General features: G+C 37.0%; 1 protein-coding gene across 1 annotated transcript in view; it reads right to left on the bottom strand.

The window, feature by feature from the left end:
- Positions 1 to 24,231, bottom strand: part of NEK5 (NIMA related kinase 5) — a gene marked incomplete at its 5' end in the record, with an annotated part of 54,057 nt that overhangs the window by 21,764 nt on the left and 8,062 nt on the right. The window contains 12 exons of the mRNA XM_081308630.1: positions 1,324 to 1,410; positions 2,426 to 2,542; positions 3,509 to 3,575; positions 6,351 to 6,535; positions 10,194 to 10,327; positions 12,259 to 12,340; positions 12,420 to 12,620; positions 15,792 to 15,846; positions 18,484 to 18,570; positions 19,380 to 19,450; positions 19,537 to 19,620; positions 21,318 to 21,415. Of these exons, the coding sequence (XP_081164756.1) occupies positions 1,324 to 1,410; positions 2,426 to 2,542; positions 3,509 to 3,575; positions 6,351 to 6,535; positions 10,194 to 10,327; positions 12,259 to 12,340; positions 12,420 to 12,620; positions 15,792 to 15,846; positions 18,484 to 18,570; positions 19,380 to 19,450; positions 19,537 to 19,620; positions 21,318 to 21,415 (1,268 nt within the window). The remainder of the gene's footprint in view (positions 1 to 1,323; positions 1,411 to 2,425; positions 2,543 to 3,508; positions 3,576 to 6,350; positions 6,536 to 10,193; positions 10,328 to 12,258; positions 12,341 to 12,419; positions 12,621 to 15,791; positions 15,847 to 18,483; positions 18,571 to 19,379; positions 19,451 to 19,536; positions 19,621 to 21,317; positions 21,416 to 24,231) is intronic.

The following is a 24,231-nucleotide window of genomic DNA, read 5'->3' as shown; positions in this document are numbered from 1 at the left end:
ACATGCTAAATAGGAGCTCTACCACTGAGCTACATTCCCAGTTCCAGAGTCAGATATTTTAATATTCAATCTGCCTTGTAATATCTAAGTCACTCAACTTCTCTGTTTGGGGTCTAAATGAGATAGGATATGTGAAAACTCTAGCCTGTATTCTTACACATACAATTGAATTGGGCCATCATTTAATTTATTGTAATTCCGCCATATGCACTAGAGGTGGAGGAACATGGTGGGAAAAGGGAGAGAGAGAAAGAGATATCAATTTCTGTTGTGTGGGTTCTACTCAACAAGCACATAGCCTAGTGGTGGGAGATGGGAGACCACAGATCTCTCATAGGAGGGGCATTCCAGAGCACACCTAGGATTAAAATATCCAAGTGATTTTCATACTGCATACTCAAGACACAGGCTAGCTGCTTCATCTACTGAAGAAGCAGCAATCTGCTACAATTCTGGAAAAGATCAATTTCCAATGTGGCACCTTTACAGAATTTTTAAGAATCATTCTCAGCTATATTTAAATTTTGCCTTTTTCAGTCTTGCATCACTTAACAATAGGAATATGTTCTGAGAAATGCATCATTAAGTGACTTTGTCATTGTGTGAACATCAGAGACTGTAGTTACACAAACCAAGCTACAACATCACTAGGGAGTATAATCTTATTGGACCTCCATTATATATATGGTTCATTACTGACCAAAACTGATGCTGCTCATGACTGTATAGACTTTAGAACATTCGGCCTGCCCATATTGAACTGAATCAACTCTAGATGTTTGGTTTTATTCCTCCTTACGAACATGAATTTATTCTCATTTTGAACTTTCTGCATCTGATCCAGATCTGGCCTGAAGTAGTTGCTCAGTAAATACTGACTGATAACGAAGAAAATCAATAAGTATGTGTGTTTGTGTTTGTCTGTGTGTATTTGTATGTGGTACTGGGCATTGAACCCAGGGACTTGTGCATGCTAGGCAAGTGTTCTACCACTCAATTACACTCACAACCCTTTTTGTTTGAGACAGGGTCTCACTAGTAAATCATAATAAAATGAAGCTTTTATTTGGTCTGATAGCTTTCCTATTTAAAAAAGAATTTTGTATGCTTTTTTCTATAATAAAACTTTATCCTATCTACAAAGAGATCATTACTTTTTGTTTTCCTTTTTGGTGCTGGGGATTAAACCCAGGGCCTTGGGCATGCCAAACAAGAGATCTACCACTGAGCTACACGCCTGGTTCAAGATCATTGCTTTTAACACCTACTCATTTAAACAGCTCTTAATTGGTAGAAGTGTTTCCTCTAGAAGAGTGAATTTACCTCCTGCTCTCTTTCCATCTTCCTTCTAATTTCCTTCATGTCACTGTGGTATTGTTGGCGTATTTCCTCTAACTGTTTCCAATATTCCTGCAAAACAAAAACGAAATGTTTGTGAACAACATTCATGAAACATATATAATGAAACAACATATAATGAAAATAACCTGTCTAGCCTACATTTTTTTAACATATAATATAAAATAAACATTAGAAAACCTGTGGCTGCTTAAGATGATAATCTGCCTTATTTTGACTGTGGCATTTCACATCCTGTGAGTGATACACTGGTGTGGGATACAGAGCTCATGTTCATATATAACCACAAATGAATTAATGATGTAAAGTTATTTTACACATTTTACTTTTATATATAATCCTGATATGGTTAATATGTATTAAGTCCTACCTCCTTTCCAGTGTCTCTGAATGTGACCTTATTTGGAAATAGGGTCACTACAGATGTAATTAGTTTAAATGAGGTCATGCTGGTCCCTAGTTCAATGTGGCTGGTGTTCTTTCAAAAAGACAGCCATTGTATAGACACAGATCTAAGGAGAAGGCCGCACAACAAAGGCGGAGTTTGGAGTTCTGTTGCTGTAAGCTGAGGAGTGCCAAAGATTGCCAGCCAAGCTAGAAGCTAGGAAGGAGCAAAGAAGGATTCCCTTATAGACTTCACAGGGGGCATGGGACTGACAACACTTTGGTTTTGCACTTCTAGCCTCCAGAAATGTTAGACAATAAATTTCTGTTATTTTAAACCACCCAGCCTATTGTACATCCTTACACCAGATTTGGCAAACTAATAAAAATTCTAAATAGGTTATCGACAGTTACTTTATCAATCCAAGGAAAGAGGCCTTATGAATTTAGCTATGTTGTATTCTCTGAGCAAATGACATAGCTACTTCTGCTCCTAAAACACCCAGCATAGTGCTTGACAGATTGTGTGTGTACAGCTCCCTCCCAGGCACCCTGTGGGAAACAGAAGCAGTACCCTAAGACAGAGCAAGACAGAGTCATGGAAACAATGGTAGGAGCTGAGGGTGTAGAAAACAAACAAACAACACACAATCGTAGCCCTGGTATTAGACCATTTTTTAACCTGGTCCTTCATTTCGTTTTTTCTAAACTGCAGCTCCTGGAATCGAGGCTTTTCTCCGTGCCTTCTAATCTCTTGTCTCTGGTTGTGATTTGGCTCAGCAGAAGATGGACGAAGACCCTGTTTATTGAATGAAATCATTTATAAACCATTCTTGCATTTTGGAAACATCTTCTGATTTGACTTAACTTTATCTTACAGATAAAAATATCACCGAGAAAACTTGGTAGTGGGGAATTATTTTGTGGCAAGTAGTAGAAATTTCTTTTAATTCAAGTATGAAACACTGAACACTTTTTAAAAATGCAAACGTTTATGGTCTTTATTCTAAGCAATGCTATCATTCGAGACACCAATATTCCTCTTCTGAAGTGGTAAATATAATTGTGAAATTAAAGCTCTGTGACTGGGTAGAGGATTAGAACTCTACTTTTGAGCAGTTCAAAATATGAGTGACACAAATGGGATGTGTTTGCAGCCTGGGCTCAGCCCCAGAATTCTGAGACAGTACTAAAGGTTAAAGGTTAACTTTTCAACTCAAATAAAGTAATTATTTTATTATTATTATTATTATTTTTAGTTGTAGATGGACACAATGCCTTTATTTATTTTTGTGGTGCTGAGGATTGAACTCAGTGCCTCACATGTGCTAGGCAAGCACTCTGCCACTGAGCCACAACCCAGCCCTGTAATTACTTGATTTAATGTGTAGAAAAGTCTTTAATAAAATATAATCATAGCTAGCTCAAAAAATGAATAAAACAGAATCAAAGAAGTGCAACACTGAAAGGGACCAGGAGAAGGTACTTCACTCCAAAGTGATCATTCATAGAAAAGGAAGTTGAGGCTCAGAAGGGTTGTTCAAGGTTAACAGCAATTGTTAGATCCAGGGACAAAACCAGGCTTTCCAGACTCTGATTCAAACTTCTTCCCATTATTCTTCTGTAGCAATTAAAAATTAGGGAAAGATGAAAGGTAGTCTTGCCCTTCTAGTGGAATAAACTCTGACTTAAAGATCCATGAATATGTGCAAACAGAGAAACCAGCAAATTTCTAATTGCCTCCCATATTTAGTATTTTACTTACCAATTGCTTTTCCACTTTTAACTTATATTGTTGAGCTTCAATTTTCCTTTGAAGATACTCAGCAGGCCTTAGGAAATAAGGAAGTTCAGCTTGAGTAGAATTTTAACTACCCTTAGGCACCAATGTGACAAGTAGATTTTCAGCTTAGTAATGAAATTCACAATGCACCTTTGGCTTTTTTTTTTTTTTTCCTTTTTGAACCAGGGATTGAATTCAGGGTTGCTTAACCACTGAGTTACACCCCAGCCCTTTTTAAAATTTATTATTTTGAGACAGGGTCTCATTAAATTGTTTAGGGTCTTGCTAAATTGCTGAGGTTAGCTTTGAATTTATGATCCTCCTGCCTCAGCCTCCTGAGCATCTGGGATTATAGGGGTATACCACCATGCTCAGCCCACCTTTAAGTTTCAAGTTCAAGAAGTGTAGGTCAAAATTATAGAATGTTCACAAAGAATTTCTTATAATTATAGTTTGCTAAATAAAAACTACTACATTTCAGAACTCAGGATGAACTATGTGATAAAATATTTGGTGATACCAGTAATTTCTAGGGTTTCCAAAGACAGAGCTATAATGTCAGAAATAACTCTTTAAGGAACATCACAATGAGAGGTCCCCAATTTACAGAGTCAAGTTAATAGTTGTTTTAAAAGTTGTTTTAAATGATAACTAGTTAAAGTTCCTACATCTTAGTTCCTCACCTGTAAAACGGACACAATGCCATTTAACAGGAATTGAAATGGGGTTTAGAGGAGATCAGGCCGTGAAGGTGTCTGGCCCAGGGCACACAGAGAGGCTTGAACTGAAAAAGAGCTAAACTGTAGCACTCATTCCTTGAACCCTTGAAAGAACCAACTGGAATAGTATATTCATTAGAAAAAATATCCAAGAGACATTCTCTCTATCCCCTCAGCCCTGAATAAACCCTGTTCCTCTAGCTCATGGCTTTGAATGGGAGTTCCATAGGAGCAAAAGCTGGGAGCAATGGGGAGGGTAGAACAAGGAAGAGGTAACTACTCACCAGGGGGTATCCTGGGATACAGCAAGATGGAGCTATGACAGGGCAGGGACATGTAGGAAGAGAAGGAGTTTCTAACATTTCATGTGAGAGTCTGGGAGATAAATAATACAGAATCACAACAATTGATAGTTTGGCAGTTCCAATATCTAGACAAAGAATGGAAGATCTATTTTTCCAGGTCTGAGAAAAGATGAAGGGAGTTTTCTGACTGTTCCTAGTTTGCAGGGAAAATTCATATCCCTTACTAATTAAGTCCTACATGGGTATTACAGTTTGAACTAATGGAACATATAATTTGTTTTGATCGAGTGGGTATGATGATGAATAAAACCATACCAGCACCCATTTTATTTTATTTTTTAAAATATTTATTAGTTGTTGATGGACCTTTATTTATTTATATGTAGTGCTGAGGATGAAACCCGGTGCTAGGCAAGTGCTCTGCCACAGAGCCACAACCCCAGCCCAACCCATTTTATCTTTAAAATTAAAATGCCTAATTTTCCCATTGTGAATTCCCGAAGAAATCATTCTTTTACCACTCTTCCTCATCTAATTTTCACTAATTATTGATGAGAGTACTATTACATAGTGATTCATTACATATGATTCATCCAAAATTTCACTTGCCTGGCATTTATGAGGTTCTGGGTTCAATCTCCCAAGATATACATGTGCGTGCACACATACATACATACACACACACACACACACACACACACACACTCAACAATAAATAACCAAAGTTAACAAAGTTAGAAAATCACTAGCCCTGAACAACAATGAGAACAACAACAACAAAAAGTGATGGCAAAAACATTTAAAAAAAAATAAAGTGAGGATGTATGTAGGTCAGTGGTAGAGTGCTTTCCTAGCATGCAGGAGGCCCTGGGGTTTTGTTTTGCACAATGCAAAAACAAAACCACCTCTCAGACTTAGGTCTTTATGCCTGTGATGGCTATCCATCATTTTGAACACAGGAACAGTGATATTAGAGTAAAAAACAAAACAAACAAGAAAAGAATAAAAAGAAAATACTGTAGATCTGCAGAAATTTGTTAGGGTAAACTTTTAATTAAAGGCAGTTTCAGTATAGTATTCTTTTTTGAATGTATACATATTTTGTACCTCCCTAGAATATAAACGCTGAATGAAATCTATTTCACTTTTCTAATATTCTTAAGTGATCATTTGGTTTTAATAATTAAATTATTAATGATTCTTATGAATAAACTCCTTGGAAAATGAAATAAATACAACTGTTTTAGTCGCCCCTTGGGAGTAAAACTCACTAGGAAGAAGGAGAAAAAAAAACATTAAAAATTCAAGAATGTGCCTGTAAATCCCAATGACTGGGGAGGCTGAGGCTGGAAGATGGCAAATCTATGGCCAACCTTAGCAAGACCCTGTCTTAAAATAATAAAAAAAGGCTGGGGATATGGCTCAGTGATTAAGCTGCCCCTGGGTTAAAATATATATATATATATTGAGAAAATGAAGCTTGCCTACAGTTCAATAGCTCTATAAATAAGAAAATAAGCTACACCATATTTGAGATGAAAAAAGGGCCAAGAAATTGAATGAAGAGTTTAAAGTGAAGATTTTATAAATTCTTCCTCAATTATTTGTTTTAGGAGAATTTAGGAAGATTTTAGAAAACAGAGCTGATAAATGAGACAGAGGATCATTTGAGCCCAGGAATTCGATACCAGTCTGGGCAACTCGGCAAGACTCTGTCTCAAAACCAACAGACAAAAAAAAAATGCTGACACAAAAAGATATTTTCAGAGGATAGAAGCTTAGGTTAGACTGCCACATTACCATTGAGCAGGTGACGGACTGTGACTTTCTTCTTGATTAGAATTCTCCTCAGTTCCAGAGTCTTTCTGAAGAACGTAGTGATCACTTGGTTCACAGGCTCTCTTCCTCAACAAGTCAAGTTGAGCATAATAAAAATCATAATGTCCACAAACTGCATCAAGTTTGGGCCTTTCTATCATTTTTATCTGAGAGATTGAAAAGAAGAGGGAAGATTTGTGTGTGTGTGTGTGTGTGTGTGTGTGTGTGCGCGCGCGCTAGGGATTGAACCCAGGGCCTAATGCATGAAAGGCACTCTACCAACTGAGCTATATCCCCAGGAAGATTCCTTTTAAAGACATCATATAAATCTATAATTGACCATTTGATGGCTACCATGACCAAGCATTAAAGGTAGATTTTTGTTTTTATTCTAGACCTGTTTTAGAGAAAAATGATGTTAGAGCCCCCAAATCCTATAATTGAAAAGACCTTAGAAATCTAAGTACTTGAGTACAGCAGTTTATAATTATAATCTTTTTTGTAATTTCGAATCACATATATTTTCATGTCTAGTATGTGAAAAATATTTAATATGCCCAGCCAAGGTCTGAAAGTTTACTCATAATTATTGTTTTCTATTTAAATTTTTTTTTTTTAGTTTTCAATGGATTTTTTATTTATTTATATGTGGCGCTGGGGATCAAACCCAGAGCTTCATACATGCCAGGCCAGTGCTCTACCACTATCACAGACCTATTGTTTTCTATTTTTTATAAACTTTCTTATACCTTACTGTACTTTATGGGAGAATAAAAGCTAAAGTGCAACTCACAGATTTGGGGGTTTGCCTTACTGGTGGTTTCTAATAAATTGAGTAAAAGCAAGGTATCAGGGCTTGAAAAATAGAAGATGCTGAATCACTGAGTCAATCTTGCTGAGAAAACACCAGGAATACAAAGGCTGGAATGGGCATAATAACCCTCCAAGCTATTCCTCCCTACCGCTCACTCTTCCCAACCAGAAACACAAGTTTATCTCATCCCAGAGACAAGCAGAGGTCAATACATTAGAAGATAAGAATCAGGCCATATTCAGATAAGACCTGAGCTAAAGAACAAAGTGTCCTTGATTTAAGTTTGAATTTGACAACTCTACCTGTTTAACAGTTGCTAATAAAAGAGGAGGGGAAAAAAAGAGATCAAGTCCCTGTAAAGACCTAAGTAGTTGGGAACATGAATAACCAAACAAACAATTAAAACTTAAATGAATGGAAGGAAAATGTTACATCCTATGTTCTTTGTTAAGCTATCTGGCTCACATGTTAGCTGGATCATGGAATTATATATACCTGACCCTCTTCAACTTACATAAATGGCTCTTTTTTATAGTTCTATTTAAATATTAAGATACATGTAAAACTTGGTTTATTGGTCTATACAGAAATTGTATGTTTATTTTTAAAATCTTTGAAAGTGAAAAGTAGTTACAATTACACCTGAATGCATACAACCCAGAAAAAGGTAGTACTGAGTTAGTTGTTGAAAATTGTTTAGACACAGTTAATAAATATGAAAAGTGTAAATATAGATTTTTGTTTGTTTAATCTGAATAGTTTGCTGTTAATTATGTTCTATTTAGACTTTGGAAGTTCTTTGATGTCTTACTGTCACCTCATATTTTGTTAAATGCCATTGCTGTTGAATATCATATATGGTGTGCTGTTTAGGGTTAGTTGATTGTGTCTACTTTTCTTTTTTTAATATCTTTTTAGTTGTTGATGGACCTTTATTTTTTTTTTTTATTTGTATGTGGTGCTGAGGATCAAACCCAGTGCCTCATGCATGCTAGGCAAGCACTCTTCTACTGAGCCAGAACTCCAGTCCCCTCCCATTGTGTCTACTTTTTAAAAAGTTTTTAATTAAATGTTTTTGTATTATAAAAAATTATAGTAGTTCCTTTTTATTAGTCCGAATGTTTTCAAGTCTTGAAATAAATCTTGATTAAGGAATTTAAAAAAAAAAACAGAAAATGGTTAAAAAAGGAATAAAAACGGCTTCTTTAGGATTTTCTATAAAATCCAAGTCAGTAATGGGAACATCTGAGATGGTTTCTGTGCAGATCCATTTATTTTATTGCATCAGCAGAAGTTGTTCAAATAATTGGAAAAGATGTCAACTTGCTTGACAGTTCTCCTGACTTAATCCACCCCCAAATCTTTTAGATGTTTTTTCTCCTACAGGTCTGGGTCAGAGTATTCTGTATCCCAACATACTTTTCTTATTTTTTAATAGTTAATCCATATTTTATCAAATGAAGGGCAACATTTTAACAACAGTTTAGAAAAACTGTTTATGTATCAATACGTTTTCTAAAATGTCTATATACTAAGCAAACATGTAGTAAATGTACTTCCACATGGTCCTCTAGGGCTGGTGGTGTAGCTCAGTGGTAGAACATTTGCCTAGCATGTACAAGACCCTGAGTTCAAACATAAAGATAGAAGAAAAAAAAAAAAAAGAAAGAAAGAAAGAAAGGAAGGAAATGAAAAGAAAAGAAAAAGGGGAAAAAACAAAATGTCCTCTAATTATACCATGAGCCTTCTTTAAAAATACAGTTCTTCAGACTGGGGATGTAGCTCAGTGCTAGTCCTAGCATGCAGGAGGCCCTGGGTTTGATCATCACCAAATAAATAAATAAGGGCAATGACCATTTTATCATTTGTGTTTCAGAAGCATTCTATAGCATGACCTAAAAAACAACAAACAACCAACAACAACAAACACTGTTTAAGTAGATTCAAATAACTCAGTATAAAGGATCTCCAGGGGGCTGGAGGCCATGGCAAACTCCTGTAATTGTAGCAACTTGGGAATCTAAGGCAGGAGAATCACAAGTACAAGGCCAGCCTCAGCAATTTGGCAAGATGGTGTCTCAAAATGAAAAATAAAAGGGAGTGGGGCTGTAGCTCAGTGGTAAAGCATCCCTGGCTTTAATTCACTGATTAAAGTTCAATTATTATATAATAAAACTCCTCAATTACATATATAGCAGGTTAGAACTTGATGTACAAAATGCAATGTTTTCTGTTGTTGTCTTACTCAATTGTCCTATAAGAAAAACTTTTAATATAAACAAAGAAATTAGAAAAATTTCAGTAATAAAAAGAAAAATAAAGCTAATGTATAATTGTAAGAAAACAAAGCATTCATTTTTTTTAAAAAAATATAGGCTATAACTCAGTGGTAGAGTGCTTGCCTAGCACGTGCCAAGCCCTGGGTTCAGGCCCTAGCATTGAGAAAAAGCAAAAAAAAAAAAAAAAAAAAAAAAAAAATCAAATACACAAAAATATTAGCTAGGAACCCAGCTACTTGAGAGGTTGAGGCAGGAGGATCACAAGTTGGAGGTCAGTCTGGGAAACTTATGGATTTCCTGTCTCAAAATAAAATTTAAAAAGGGATAGGGATATAGCTCAACGATAGAATGTTCCTGGTTTCAATCCCCGGGACCACAAAAATAAACACAAAACCAACACCAATTAGGGCTGGGGATATAGCTTAGTGGTAAAGTGTTTGCCTAGCATGAATCAGGCCCTGGGTTCAAGCCCCAACACTGGTGGGGAGATTATATAAATAAATATATATATTTATTTATTTTAGTTTTTGATGGACCTTTATATATATATATATATATATATATATATATATATATAGTATACTTTAATGCTCACTACAGAATGATTTTATTTTAAGTATAAAACTAATGGATTCCAAAATTAATTTGCTTGTAGTGTGTGAACATGTGCAGGTAGATCTTTCAGAGTATACCTTAGCTAAAGAACCAGAGGGAGGGATTAGCACAACTCACAGACGTGGGCTTCTGGGTCCCAGCTGGTGGTCTCCATTTTTTTCTAGGTAATACAGCCTTCCTTTCAAATGGCACTGATATTCTTGATTGTGGAGGGAACTTTCCCTGGAATTTCACTTGCTGTATTTTAGAATCTTATTTAACCAAAATGAAACAACTTTAGTTTTGAATTTTTTTCTTACACCTTTACTATTGATACTTAAGTACAAACACATTTCATAACACAGAAAGTTTACTCAGGCCAGAGATATTTTATACACAGAGAATCACTGATGAAATATCTCTGTGGTGGCTAGGATTGTGGCTCAGTGGTAGAGCACTCGCCTACCATGCATGAGGCACTGGGTTCGATCTTCAACACCACATAAATGTAAAATAAAGATATTGTGTCCACCTAAAACTTAAAAAAAGTACTTTTAAAAAATTAAAATAAAAAAGAAATATCATTATGCATTCTCTGCATTTTTAAAGAAAATAAAACCATTTTTCCCCAGAGTTTCTTTATAAATTCCGAGCAATGAATAACACTACTTTTAAAAAGAGGAATTAATGTAAATATTTATAAAAACAATTTATAATGATAAATGTAATTAAATGTAGTCACGACAGCTTGGGTTATCAGGCAACACTATTCCTATCTTATCATTGTTTGAAATATTCCTTCTAACATATTTGTCTTTGCCTCCATTAAAATTCATTCTTGTTTTCCTTTTCCTATATCAGAAATGTGGATGATGTATTTTCTCTCACCCTCTACTTATCTATTTTCAAACATTCTCAATCTAGCCTGATAGATGAACTCATTTTCCCTTTATGACTTTCCTCTGTCAGCTTCTCTAGCACATTGGATGACATTTCCTCATCACAGGTGCCTCGGAGAGATTTTCTACTCCTTCTGATCCTTTCAGTCCAGAAATTTGATTATGGATAAATTCTCCTGCTCTTACTTTCACATCATCAGTTGAATTAGTCATTTTCTCTTCTTTAGTGTACATCCCACATGCATGCACATTTAGTATTTCATCACTTTGGCTAATTCTTGACACCATGACCAAAATTGTTCTCTCTACTTACCAGTACCATAAAATAACATCTGCTTCCTTTGGAGCTCACACTATTTTCAATTTGGTCCAAGATCCTAACTTCAGCTCCAATGTAGAGATGTAGAGTTCTCTTTGTAAGAGAATGCTTCTTCTTTTTTTATGTGTGTGTGTGTGTGTGTGTGTGTGTGTGTGTGGTGCTAGAGATAGAACCCAGGCCCTGTGCACCTGTGCATGCTAGGCACATACTGTACCATTGTGCTACACCCCCAGGAATTCTAATTACCAGTCTATCCTCTCTATGTCTGGGGGGGGGGGAATGTAAAAAACTTCATTACATCATTTCATGTCCGTCTGTGAACCTTCTCCCACTCTATTCCTTCCCATACAAATGTTAAACTTGGATTTGACCTCTCAAAGCTTCTGGAAGATTCCTAAATTATAAGAAGAAAGGAGCTAAACCCCCCAGGATATCTTGAGTTACATATACAACTTCTCCAACACACCCACTGGTCACTACGTGATAACAAGGTGATTTCTCTTCTGTTCATACTGTGCATATTTTCTAAATGTCCATGTTCAATATATTTAATGGAATTCCTCCGATAACATTGCCAGCTCTGTAACTCAATAAACTCAGTATATGAGACACGTAGAATAAATGCTTTTTAAAAAATATTAGACAAATAATGTGTTGACATCACACACAAAGCTGTGAAAACCCAGTCATTGGGACTATGAACCACAAAAGGATCATAAATGCTTTTTCCTTTTCATTGCTGGGATTAGAACCCAAGGAATGAATAGTAGGCAAGCACTCTGCCACTGAGCCACATCCCCAGCCCTATTTTGTATTTTATTTAGAGATAGGATCTCACTGAGATGCTTAGCAGCCTTGCCTTTGCTGAGGCTGACTTTTGTATTCGAGATCCTCCTGCCTCAGCCTCCCAAGTCACTGGGATTACAGAAGTGTGCCACCGCGCTGGCCATAAATGCTCTTTGATTGCATGGTAAATCATTCTTACCCTGGATCATCTTTCCAGCAGGTGGGGAGGCAGATGATCTTGCTCTGTATCTGAGCATATGATTGAATTCTTCCTGAATGACCTAAAATCCAATACAAGTGTCAAGGAAACCGCCAACTCAAATCTCTGCCCAACACAAACAGAATCACCTCAAAACTCACCTCAGGGGTCAAGTATTTGGCAATCAGATTCTCTAAAAAGGGCCTTTTCAAGATGGAATTAATAGATGGTCGATCCCGAGGAGAAACTTTAAAGAGCTGAGGGATCAAGGACCGCAGGTCACGAGAAAACCTAGGTGATATGGGGGCAAAATGCGCTTGACAAATCTTCAGAACCAGCTGGTGCAGGTTGCTGCCCTCGAACTGAAAGGACAAGGGTAACAATGCTGTCAAAGAAGAGTCATCTTGTGTTAAAGTAATAAATATCCCGAGAAACAAAAATAATGGTTTTTATTTATTTTTCATGGTGCTGGGGATAGAACCCAGCACCTTAAGCATGCTAGGCAAGCCCTCAGGACCCCCAGACCTTTTTATTCTTTTTTTTTTTTTTTTGGTGTGGGGGGGGATTGGGGATTGAACTCAGGGGCATTTCACCACTGAGCCACATCCCCAGCTCTATTTTGTATTTTATTTAGAGACAGGGTCTCACTGAGTTGCTTAGCACTTTGCTAAATTGCAGAGGCTGGCTTTGAACTTTCGATCCTCCTGCCTCAACCTCCCAAGCTGCTGGGATTACAGGTGTGCACCACTGTGCCCAGCTAGTTTTAATTTCTGAGGTTTAGTTTGTTTGGGTTTGGTATTGAGAATTCAACTCAGGTCCTATGCATGCTGAGCATGCACTCTACCACTGAGCTATGTACCAGCCCCTTTTTTAACTAAAAAAGTTTTCTTTAAAGTTTTTCTTATTCTAAAAATAATATTTGCTCATAAAAAATGGAAAGGGGGCTGGGGTTGTGGCTCAGTGGCAGAGCGCTTACCTAGCACATGTGAGGCACTGGGTTTGATCCTCAGCATCACATAAAAAAGTAAACTAATAGAGTATAAAAAAGTTAAAAAAAAAAAAAAAAGATAGGAGCTAAGCATAGTAGCACACACACATAATGCCAGCTGCTCGGGAGGCTGAGGCAGGAGGATCACGAATTCAAAGCCAGCTGCTGAAATTTGGCAAGGCCCCTAAGCAAGTTAGTGTGACTCTGTCTCAAAATAATATAGACATTATAAGAGCTGGGGATGTGGCTTGATGGTTAAGCACCCTGGATTCAATCCCTTTTACCCCAAAACAAAAACAAAACAAAACAAAAAAGTGAAAAGGCATAGGAAATCATAATTAGTCAAGCAAACAGGTATAATTTCTCCACCTAGAGGTGTATTTCCTTCTAGTCGTTCCAAAAATAATGTTTATTTTACAGAGTTGAGGTCATACTGATACGAAATTTTACTTCTTGCTTTTTAAAAATTAATATGATACCAACATTTCCTTGTCTCCTCAAAAACTCATCATAAATTAGAAAATCTTCTACCATATGAACACCTCAGTTATTTATACATCACCATAGAGTTCAACATTGCGGTGTGCTGATGAAGGTACAGATTTTGGTTAGACAATCAGCGTGTGACCTTTGACAAATACGATAACAACAATGGCTGCCTAGGAGTCGACAGTAGGCCATTCTTAGAAAGGCCTGCCTTCAACGCTGGCCCTCAACTGTTGTCTGGGAACTACTCGATTTGAGAATTCCCACTATTCCTGGAAACTTAAGAGTGGTTTTCTTTGCCTAAGCTATTTGTGTAAATGATATAGTTTATGTTGAACATCTGGTTTGTTTCTGGAGTCTAGAAATTTGGTGCATGTCAAGGAGAGATGGCATCTATGTGACCAGTCTCCAGTGAAATCCAGGGTACTGGGTACCTGATGTGCCAATACGATTCAGTAAATTAAATTAGCTATCAAAGAAGAGTTTAAACCAGTCATCATGATAATGACTGAGAAATCTGGCACAGAAAAGTAAATTTACAGCTATAGAGTTTACAATCATGCAGCTTCACGAGCTTGTAGGTAAGTAAAGATTATGAAAAGACTTGTATGGACGCATTTCCCAGGTCCACCTTTAATGTGCCTTACAGTGTAGACTGGAAGTTCCACTCATATAACTAGATTAATTGTACTGACTGTAATGGTCAATTATATATGGATTCTATGGTAAACAGGCTGTCTGGAAGTATCTTGTAAGAAAAAGACAGTGTTGAAATAACGGGTTCTCCCGCATCCATATGGATGGCAGCTATGGACCAGATTTAAGTAACAGCAACTAAGGGCCAGTTCTCTGTGAGGGATCATGCCCTGAGTCTTAGCACTGCTCTCCTCTTCATCTATCTGTGTCTCTCAGCTTTGTCACAATATTAATGTTTGTGCTCCTCTGACCTTAAGGGTCTACAGGAAGAGAGAGGGAGAGAGAGAGTAGCGCTGTCCCATTTTATTGAGGAGAAGCTATTCAAATGAGGCAAGGGGTCAGGTTTCAGGGGGCTGAGTCTATCTTCATGATGTCCACTGTCAGCAGGTTGACTGACATTTGGGTAGGCCACACCCAAGGGCTCAATAAGAGAAGGGGACACACACAAGGCACTTCCATGGAACATTCTATCCTAAACAGGGCATGGAGTAATATTGCAAAGAAACAGGTGAGCATAGCTTCACCTATGGGGCTGTAGGAAGCCACGCCTAGGCACAAAGACACAGTCACTGGAACCCTAGAAGAGTGGGGCAGTCTAGCAGCATGGGTGCCTATCGCCATATCGCCCAGCAGGGGAGTTAACTCAGTCGCGTGCAAGGTTGGTCTCCCACACTAATGAGCTTCCCTTGTAGATAATATTCCACACTCCCTGTAACTTGTTGCTGGAGGACTTGGTACCTCCTGGGTGACAACTGGAAGAAGACCCTTTGAAGCTCAGGCCTGGTTTCCTACAGACTCTGTCACATGTGCCTTTTCCTTTGGTATACACTCACACACACACACACACACATACACACACACACACACATAGGTGGGTATACATGTGTGTGTATATGTATGTACATTCATACACAACTTATTTTTAATGAGTATATAACTATCCTCCAACTTGGACTATATATAAAAATAGTTTGCTTGCTGGCATTTTGAGACTGGGTCTATGTTGCCCAGGCTAGTCTCAAACTCCTAGGCTCAAATGTTCCTCCTGTCTCAGCCTTCTTAGTAACTAGGACCACAGGCAAATTCCACTATGCCCAGCTATCCATATAATTTTTAAGAATTTAGGGACTGGGGTTGTGGCTCAGCCGTAGAGCACTCACCTAGCACATGTGGGGCACTGGGTTCGATCCTCAGCACCACATAAAAATAAAATAAAGGTATTGTGTCCAACTACAACTAAAACAAAATATATATTTTTTAAAAAAATCTAATGAAACCAAATGTTAACCTTTTTCTCTCAGAAGTTAATTTCATTTACATCATTTCAATAGTTCAACACAAATTTGATGATTAACATACTTACTGGATGCTTGAGTGTGCAGAGCTCATATAAGACACAGCCAAGGGACCAAATATCCCTAGGAAAGACAAGAGTTTACATGCCAAGAAAATATTCATGATTTTTACTAAAAGCTCTCACCCTTACAGTGCCTTGCATATATGCAGCTCTGTTTTTATCAGTTTTTACAAAAGCTTTGAGATACATTATCAATTCTAAGAAGTAAAATAAAAACTATTGTAATTAGTCAGAATCCCATCAGGCAAAAGGTATACAAACTTAGCTACAATGAGATGGCTCAATGTTCACTTCAACTTCATGTGTCCAAAGAAAACATGTTGTGGAGTTTTTGGCAATTTGGAAGAGAGAGGCAGTAGTCAAATATGGATTTGTCTTTACTCAAAAGATGAAATATGGTTGATTTTGAAGGGTATATTCTACTCAAAGCTCTTGATAGAGCTAAAGACATAGTAAGTGATGAACATAGCATCTGGCTAGGACCCAAGCTTTGCTTTTCACCAACTTTGCACTTATTTTATTTTTTGTAATGTTCAGGTTCAAATCCAGGGCCTCAGGAATGTCGGACAGGTGCTGCACCACTGAGCTGCAACCCCAGCCCCTGTTGATAAATGTTGATATGTGATCAGTTTAAGAAGGAACTATGTTATAAAATAAAAAGCAAAATTAAATCTGAAAGTGAAAAGAATATATAATGAAATGTCAATGGGGTTGTCAAAGAGCCAAAACTAGGATTCATTAAAGAGAGGTAGAAGCTAATCGGGGGAGGTAGCAAAAGCTTGAAATCTTAGTGACTTCAGAGGCTAAGGCAGGAGGATCACAAGTTTGAGGCTAGCCCCAGCTACTTAGTGAGAACCTGTCTCAAAATAAAAAATGAAAAGGGATAGGGATGAAGCAGTAGATCACCCCTGGGTTCAATCCATGTAGTGAGGCGCGGTAGGGTTGGCTGTGGGTGTAGCTCAGTAGCACAGCATGTACTGAGCATGTGGAGAGGCCCAGGGTTCAATCCCCAGCACCAATCCTCCCAACTACAACAACTAAAAAAAAAAAAAAAAGAAGAACTCCCATGGTTTAGAGCATGTAACAAATCTTGTGATTTCTTTTTCCTGTTTAAAAATAGAGATAAACAGATAAGTAGACAGGAGTCAGATACACAGAGGTAAATATTTCCACTATTACCAATAACTCTCTGTGTGTGTGTGTGTGTGTGTGTGTGTGTGTGTGTGTAACAGGTGAGACAAAGAGAGACTTATACCAAAGCTTTAAATAAAATAGAGAATGGGCACGGAATTGGCAGGAAACAAATCTGAAATATTTTCTAGAGTTTCAAGAAACTCAGAGACCCTTTCTCACCACACAGATTTTGTGTTTATGAGGTATTCCTTGGGCCCCAAACTTCTCTTCTGTTTCCAAAGCACCCTCTGTGGCCAGTGTGCTAAAGTCACCTGCCTGCAGGACTCAGGCCAGTAAGGGAGCTGCCTGGGAGCTGGGCGGGGCCATTGGCATGTTGTGCCATCTTCTGTGTGGTGAGGGCTATGGTGATCCAGGGGCTGGTTCACAGATCTAAAGGGGCCAGTGGCCACCCAGAAAATTAAAATCTTCCAATTTTCAGAAAAACCAAATCTGCATGTTTTAAAGTCTCTCAATATTTCAATGTTGACTCAAACTCTTAAAAAGCAGTAGGAGGAAACAAAACCATGCTGGGGACAATCCTTACCAGGCAGTGCAAGCTCTGCTCCCCACTCCCTACCTTCCACCAGGCAGGACACTACCTGCAGCACTGTACAACCTGCAGCCAAACTCCCTGGGGCCAGACATCAAAGCAAACTGACAACCAACACTTAGTAGGGCATATAACTCAGTGGTAGAATGGACAAGGGCAGGACCTTGGATTAGATTCTCAGCCTCAAACACAAACAAGCACAAAAAATGTCTACTATTTTATTATGCAGAGAAATGTCTATTATTCTTTGTATACAGTTCTATCTTCTAGGCTTTGCCTTCCATTTGTTTCTTTCAAAGCCCAATAAATACCCACTGGCATTTTCTTAAACAAATGAGACAATTAACCCCCAATGGGAACTTGGTCTTGCTTCTAGTCCAGCTGGTCCAGTGGCAGCAGCTTTGAAAAATGAAATTTTTTCTTTCTCTTACCTGGAGGTAAAAACTACACCTTCATCTTTTATTGCTGTATGCATTGGCAAAGAAAAAAATTACAATTTGGCTTAAAGATATTAATTAGGTTTCTTTTTTATTCTAAAATCAGATAACACTTCATTTCACAAAATAGGATGAGTACAAGATAAATAAAATAGGACTAGGTAATGACTCAGGGTACAGCGTGAGCTTTGCATACTCAAGGCCCTAAGTGCAATCCCATCATCATCACACACACACACACAAAAAAAAAGTAAATAAAATATAAAGATGGACACCCCAGTGACTGCAATTTCCAATGTTATTCTCCATATCACTTGTATTTTTAAATGAAGAAGAATGAATTTATTCTAAATTAGTTTGAAAGATCCAGGGAACACTAGTCAGAAAGTCACTGGGAATTCTGTTTCCCACCTGGAGAAAATGAAATTACAAAAGTACCAGAAGAGAGAGGAGATTAGAGCTTTAGTTTCTGGAATCTTAATTAATTATCATTCATCAGATTTTACTGACACTTTCAAACCAACAGCCAGCAACTCACGTTTTATTGTTGTACGGTTTACTCTGACAGATCTCTGGGGACAGGTAGTAAGGTGTTCCAACACAAGTCCTGGCAAGTTCCATGGAACTAGTAAATTATATTAAATAAAAGTAGTGTGGTTGATTATTGGAGTAAGAAAGGCTTAAGATATAGACATCTGAGAAAAGGTATAAAAATGAATCACAAAATTTGATACTTACAAACATTAGAAAAAAGCAAAACACCATACATTGGTAATAGAGTAATAAAATTAGTAGGTTTTTAAACTTATAACTCACCCCCTCCCCAAGTTTACATTGTGTGTGTGTGTGTGTGTGTGTGTGTGTGTGTGTGTGTGTATGTATGTGTGTATCTTTTTAAATCATATCCTGGGCCTGGGGATGTGGCTCAGTGGTAGAGCACTTGCCTAGCATGCACAAGGCCCTAGGTTTCATCCCTAGCACAGAAAAAAAAATTAAAAATTAGGTACATGGTTATGCCACGTGTTATTTTAATTTCCCAATTATTATTAAACTATTATTTAAATTATTTCAAATCTCAAAAAAATTGACATCTTTAAATCTCTTGATTTATATTACCACCAAATGGTCTTCCAAAAGAGTTCACAGTACATTTCCCTAGCAAGTGTAAACCTGCCTGTTTCACCCAATTCTTAATAGTTTGATGCCTGTGACAGTCAAGTCTCACATTTGATAAACTTGGACCATACAATACAACACCACCACAATCATTCAATGATGCCACAGTTAATCTTGGGAATTTTAATTACTTATATATGAATGGATTTAATGCATTTATATAAAGTTACCTAAAATTATTTACACAACCATGTTCTTAATAGTTTCCTAATTCCTGACACTTGGGTAGAAAGAAAAATGATTTTTAAAAGTACTTACTTATTCAGGACTCTTGCTATACCAAAGTCCCCAAGTTTTGCAACCATTCCATTCTTGCTAAGAAAAATGTTCTAAAAATGGGAAAATATTACACTGTTTGAGATATTTCAAGAAAAGACAAACTCATACTGTCTGAGCCTTCTCTCTGAGCTGTTACCTGTGATTTTATGTCCCTGTGTAATATCTTCCTGTCGTGAATATGTTTTAGTCCAAGAGAAATCTGTACAAACCAACCCAGGATCTGTGGAGGCAAACATAATACGCAACTATTGGCAAGCCTGAGAGCCATTGAAATGCCCTCATTTTAACACGTAAAGAGAGAGAAATAATATTTTTGTGTGTGTGTTTATAGGAGAGGAGCTAATAAATATTATCTTATCATATTGTTTTTCTCTTACAGCTAGAAACATAGAGGCCCAGAAAGGGAATCCAAACATCATTGGTATCATAGGAATTCCACAACAGAGGAAGACAAATGAGCAGGGGAGGGAAGCCCTGAGTTCAATCCCCAGCACTGAAATAAATAAATAAATAAATAAATAATAAATAAATAAATAAATAAATCAAACAACAACAACCAAAAAACTCAATTATATTTTAGTCATAATTTTATCTTAGTTGGCCATGAGCCTCTTTATTCAAATGTGTTCTGTTCCTATAGAGATTCATTTAAATTTTTCTAAAATTTCTCTGGTTCTCTGCCAAATTATATAGAAAGAGGAAAATAATAAAAGAAAAATGGCTAAATTCCAGATATTATGATTCCGTGGTCATTTTAGTTCTTTCCCAACAAAAGGAAATGTAATTCAAAATTTTGTCCTGAAAAGCATTTTTATAAAATGTGCCCAAATAATACCTAGATAAGAAGCAGGACTTCCATAAATACAGAATTTAATATATAATGTAAATGAGAGTAGGAAGAATGCTTGATTAAATTTACAGAGATTGAAGATAATGTCTTAAAATATTCAACATTCAAAATATTCATACGTTCAAAATTTTCAACTTTAGGAAAAAATTACATGGGCATGATGCTCTTAAATGCTAAAATAGAATAAAGAAACAAATGGCCAAAAGAAAAATGATGGGCCATTCCTGTATACTGCTTGAGACAATGGCCTTGCCCATCAGCCACACAAGCCCTAATTTAGATTCCCCTCCACACACGCATACTTGTGTCCTTTATGAATACAACTCCCAGGAGGGTCCCAAAGGAGGCTTGACATATAGAAGAAAAATGCCTTTGTACAAAGAGAAAATGGGAAATGAGGCCATTATTCTTCACCTTTTCCCCTAACCAATAAAACTAGGGTTGGAGGCTTTGCTCAGTGGTAGAACACTTGTCTAGTATGCACAAGTTTGATTCCTAGCACCACAAAAGAAAAAAATATATAAATTAAAAACTAATGAAACTGAACAGGCATTGTTAAGAAGATCCCCTATCTCCCTTAGAAAAGTGGGAAGCTACTTTAAGATAACCACATGGTAAAAGAAAAGAGAGTAAAGCTATGAATATGAACATTTAAAATGGCTAACGAATATCAACATCAACGTTCATACTTTTTTTTAAACCATAAAGTCTTATCTTAGAGGCATCCTACATAGATCATCCAAAGAGATTATCTTCTCTTTAATTCTCAAAAAGAGATTCAATTTCAGTTCAATTATAAACATGTTCTGGGACTAAATCTACTAAGAATATGCACCCACTATTTTGAATTTCTCTAGCAAAAGCCATGCTTCATATAAACATGGTCTGCTATTTATTCTCCTTATTTTTATGTGGTGCCTGGAATTGAACCCAATGTCTCATGCATGTTAGGCAAGCGCACTATCGTTGAACCACAACCCCAGCCCAGATACGCTACTCTGACTTTATATGTTTAATACCCTCACACACACATATAAATTAAAAGGCAAATTAGAAATGCTCTTTACCTGATCTTCACTAAATAGCACTCCCCGCTGCCTGAGGATCCTTTTTGCAAGATCCCCTCCATCACAATATTCCATTACGATAAATAATTTGCTGTTTTCTGTAAAAAAGGTCATCATTTGGTGCTAGAAAATGTTAGATATTCAACAGTAATTTGCCCTTCAAATTCTAGAAGGTAGAGAAATATAACAGAAAAAGTCAGAATACAATTTAAAACTCTGGCTGTGAGACTCTTCTCAGCAGAAGGTATTCAAATGATCAACAAATATATGAAAAAATGTTCATCATATCTAGCAATTAGAGAAATGCAAATCAAAACTACTCTTAAGATTTCATCTCACTTAAAATCAGCATACTACAGAGCCAAGTCAATGTTTATAGTAGCACAAATCACAATAGCTAAACTGTGGAACCAACCTAGATACCCTTCAATAGATGAATGGATAAAGAAACTGTGGTACATATACACAATGGAATATTACTCAGCATTAAAAAAGAATAAAATTATGACATTTATTGGTAAATGGATGGAAATGGAGACTATCATGCTGAGTGAAATAAGCCAATCCCAAAAAACCGAAAGCTAAATATTTTCTCTATATGTGGATGCTGATCAACAATGGGGATTCGGGGAAAGAATGGAGGAACTTTGGACTGGACAGAGGGGAGGGAGAGAAAGGGAGGGGATATGGGGGTAGGAAAGATGGTAGAATGAGAAGGTCATCATAACTCTAGGTACATGTTTGATTGCACAAATGGTGCAACTCTACATGGTATATGACCAGAGAAATGAAAAGTTGTGCTCCATTTGTGTACAATAAATTGAAGTGCATTCTGCTGTCATGTATAATCAATGAGAACAAATTTAAAAAGAAGTACAACTAATAAGCCAAACAAAACAGAATAAAACTAAACTTTTGACTGTGAAATCAAGATGGTCTGAATTATTTTTGTTTGTTCATTTGTTTAGTTCTGGGGATTGAATGCACAAACATTCCACCACTGAGCTACATCCCCAGACCTTTTTATTTTATTTTGAGTGGGTTTTGTGAAGTTAGTGAGGCTGGTCTTTAACATGTGATCCTCCTGTCCCAGCCTCTCCAGTTGCTGGGATCACAGATGTGCACCACCATGCCCAGCTAGACTGCGTTCTAATCTCACTTCACCACTTATATTACTTAGCTCTGTGACTCTGGGTAAATTGATTTCTCTGTGCCTTATTAACTCATCTGTGAAATGGAAATTATAGAATAGAAACTTCCTCTTAAGGTTGTTGGAAGGATTTAAATGAGTTAATACCAGATGCTTAGAACAACACACTCAATAAGAGGTCAATATATGGTAACTATTATTATTTACTATAATCCCATAAGAGATTAGAAATCTGCTGTAAAAATAGCAACTGTGAGTCTTTCCCAACATTCCAGGAAGAATTAATAGCCCCTTCTTGAATTTGGATACAAACTTGTGTTTAGATAAAATTGTTCAATCATACTGTTGACACAACAGAAACTCTTCTGACTGACCTCTGCCTAACCTACTCGCTAGACCGCTGAATGCTCACCATTGCTGTTGGCCACCCAAGGTCACCACCAGTGGCTCCTGGGCTGTCAAGGACATCCAAGTCCCTGTGCTCCCGCCAATCAAACTGATTCTCACCAAGACAGATGCAATATAAAAAAGATGCGATTATTTCTATAAAAGCATCTTTGAATGATTTTGGAGGAATTCATGAGCTGCTAAAAAAAAATTAAGATGTTGACCTCAATGTTGGATGGGACAGGTAAAATAAAATGGGAAAAGCTCTAAAAGGATTGTGGACCCAGATTACATACAAATTCTTTCTTATTGCATGTTAAAGAAAGGAAACTCAAGATTCCAGATGAGGGATATAGGTTATATAAGGAATAAGAAAAAACCAGGTCTTTGCCTTACATCAAAAGGTTAGTAAATTATTTTAAAATATATTTCTTGGTCTACATGTTTGTATCCCACAAAATCTATGTTGAAATCCTAACCCCCAAGGTAATAGTATTAAGAGGTAGGGCTTACAGGAGGTGGTCAGGCCATGAGGGTGGCACCCACATGAATGTGACGAGTCTTATAAAAGAGGCCCAAGGGAGAACTCTCCCCTTCCACCATGTTGAGGACACAGAAAGAAGTTACCATCTATGAACCAGAAAGTGAACTGTCGTCAGACCCTGATACTGCCGATACCTTGATCTTAGACTTGATCTTGGCCTAGAGAACTGTCAGCAATACAAGTCTGTTTGAAAACTACCTAGTATTTTGTTATAGTGGACAGAAGAGTCTAAGACATATCATTTCCTAATTTAATTTTTTCATTAGCCAGTCCACCAGCTGGGATCTTGTTAGGAAGGAGAAAAAAAAAAAAAGGCTTTTACTAACTTGTTAGTTTCTCTTACTAGTTTTTGGGCTCTCTGAAGACAAAGCCCACATATTATTCTTTTGTAGTCCTTGTATCTAATACAGTAATTAACACATGAAAGAGACTTCTGACCCACAAAAATTAAGAGATACATCAGGGAACCCAAAGAGAGAAGGACATAGAGACAGTTAATAAACAGGTACTGTTTTAAGCCATGAAATGTATGGTTCCTGGTTATGTGACAATAAACAGTGCAGGAATTTTTGTGTGTTTTGTTCACTGATTGATCTCCAAGACCTAGAACTTGCCTAGAGATAGTTAATGAGTTACGCCATTCCTCAGTATATACCCAAAGGACTTAAAATCAGCATACTATAGTGACACAGCCACATCAATATTTATAGCAGCTAAAGTCATAATAGCCAAGCTATGGAACCAACCTAGGTGCCCTTCAATAGATGAATGGCATATATACACAATGGACTATTACTCAGCTATAAAGAAGAATGAAATTATGGCATTTGCCA

The sequence above is a fragment of the Spermophilus citellus genome (genome assembly GCF_964194105.1).
Source record: "Spermophilus citellus genome assembly, chromosome: 1".
Lineage (NCBI taxonomy): Eukaryota > Metazoa > Chordata > Mammalia > Rodentia > Sciuridae > Spermophilus > Spermophilus citellus.
The sequence above is the reverse complement of the archived record's forward strand: the minus strand, read 5'-3'. Positions and strand labels throughout refer to the sequence as shown.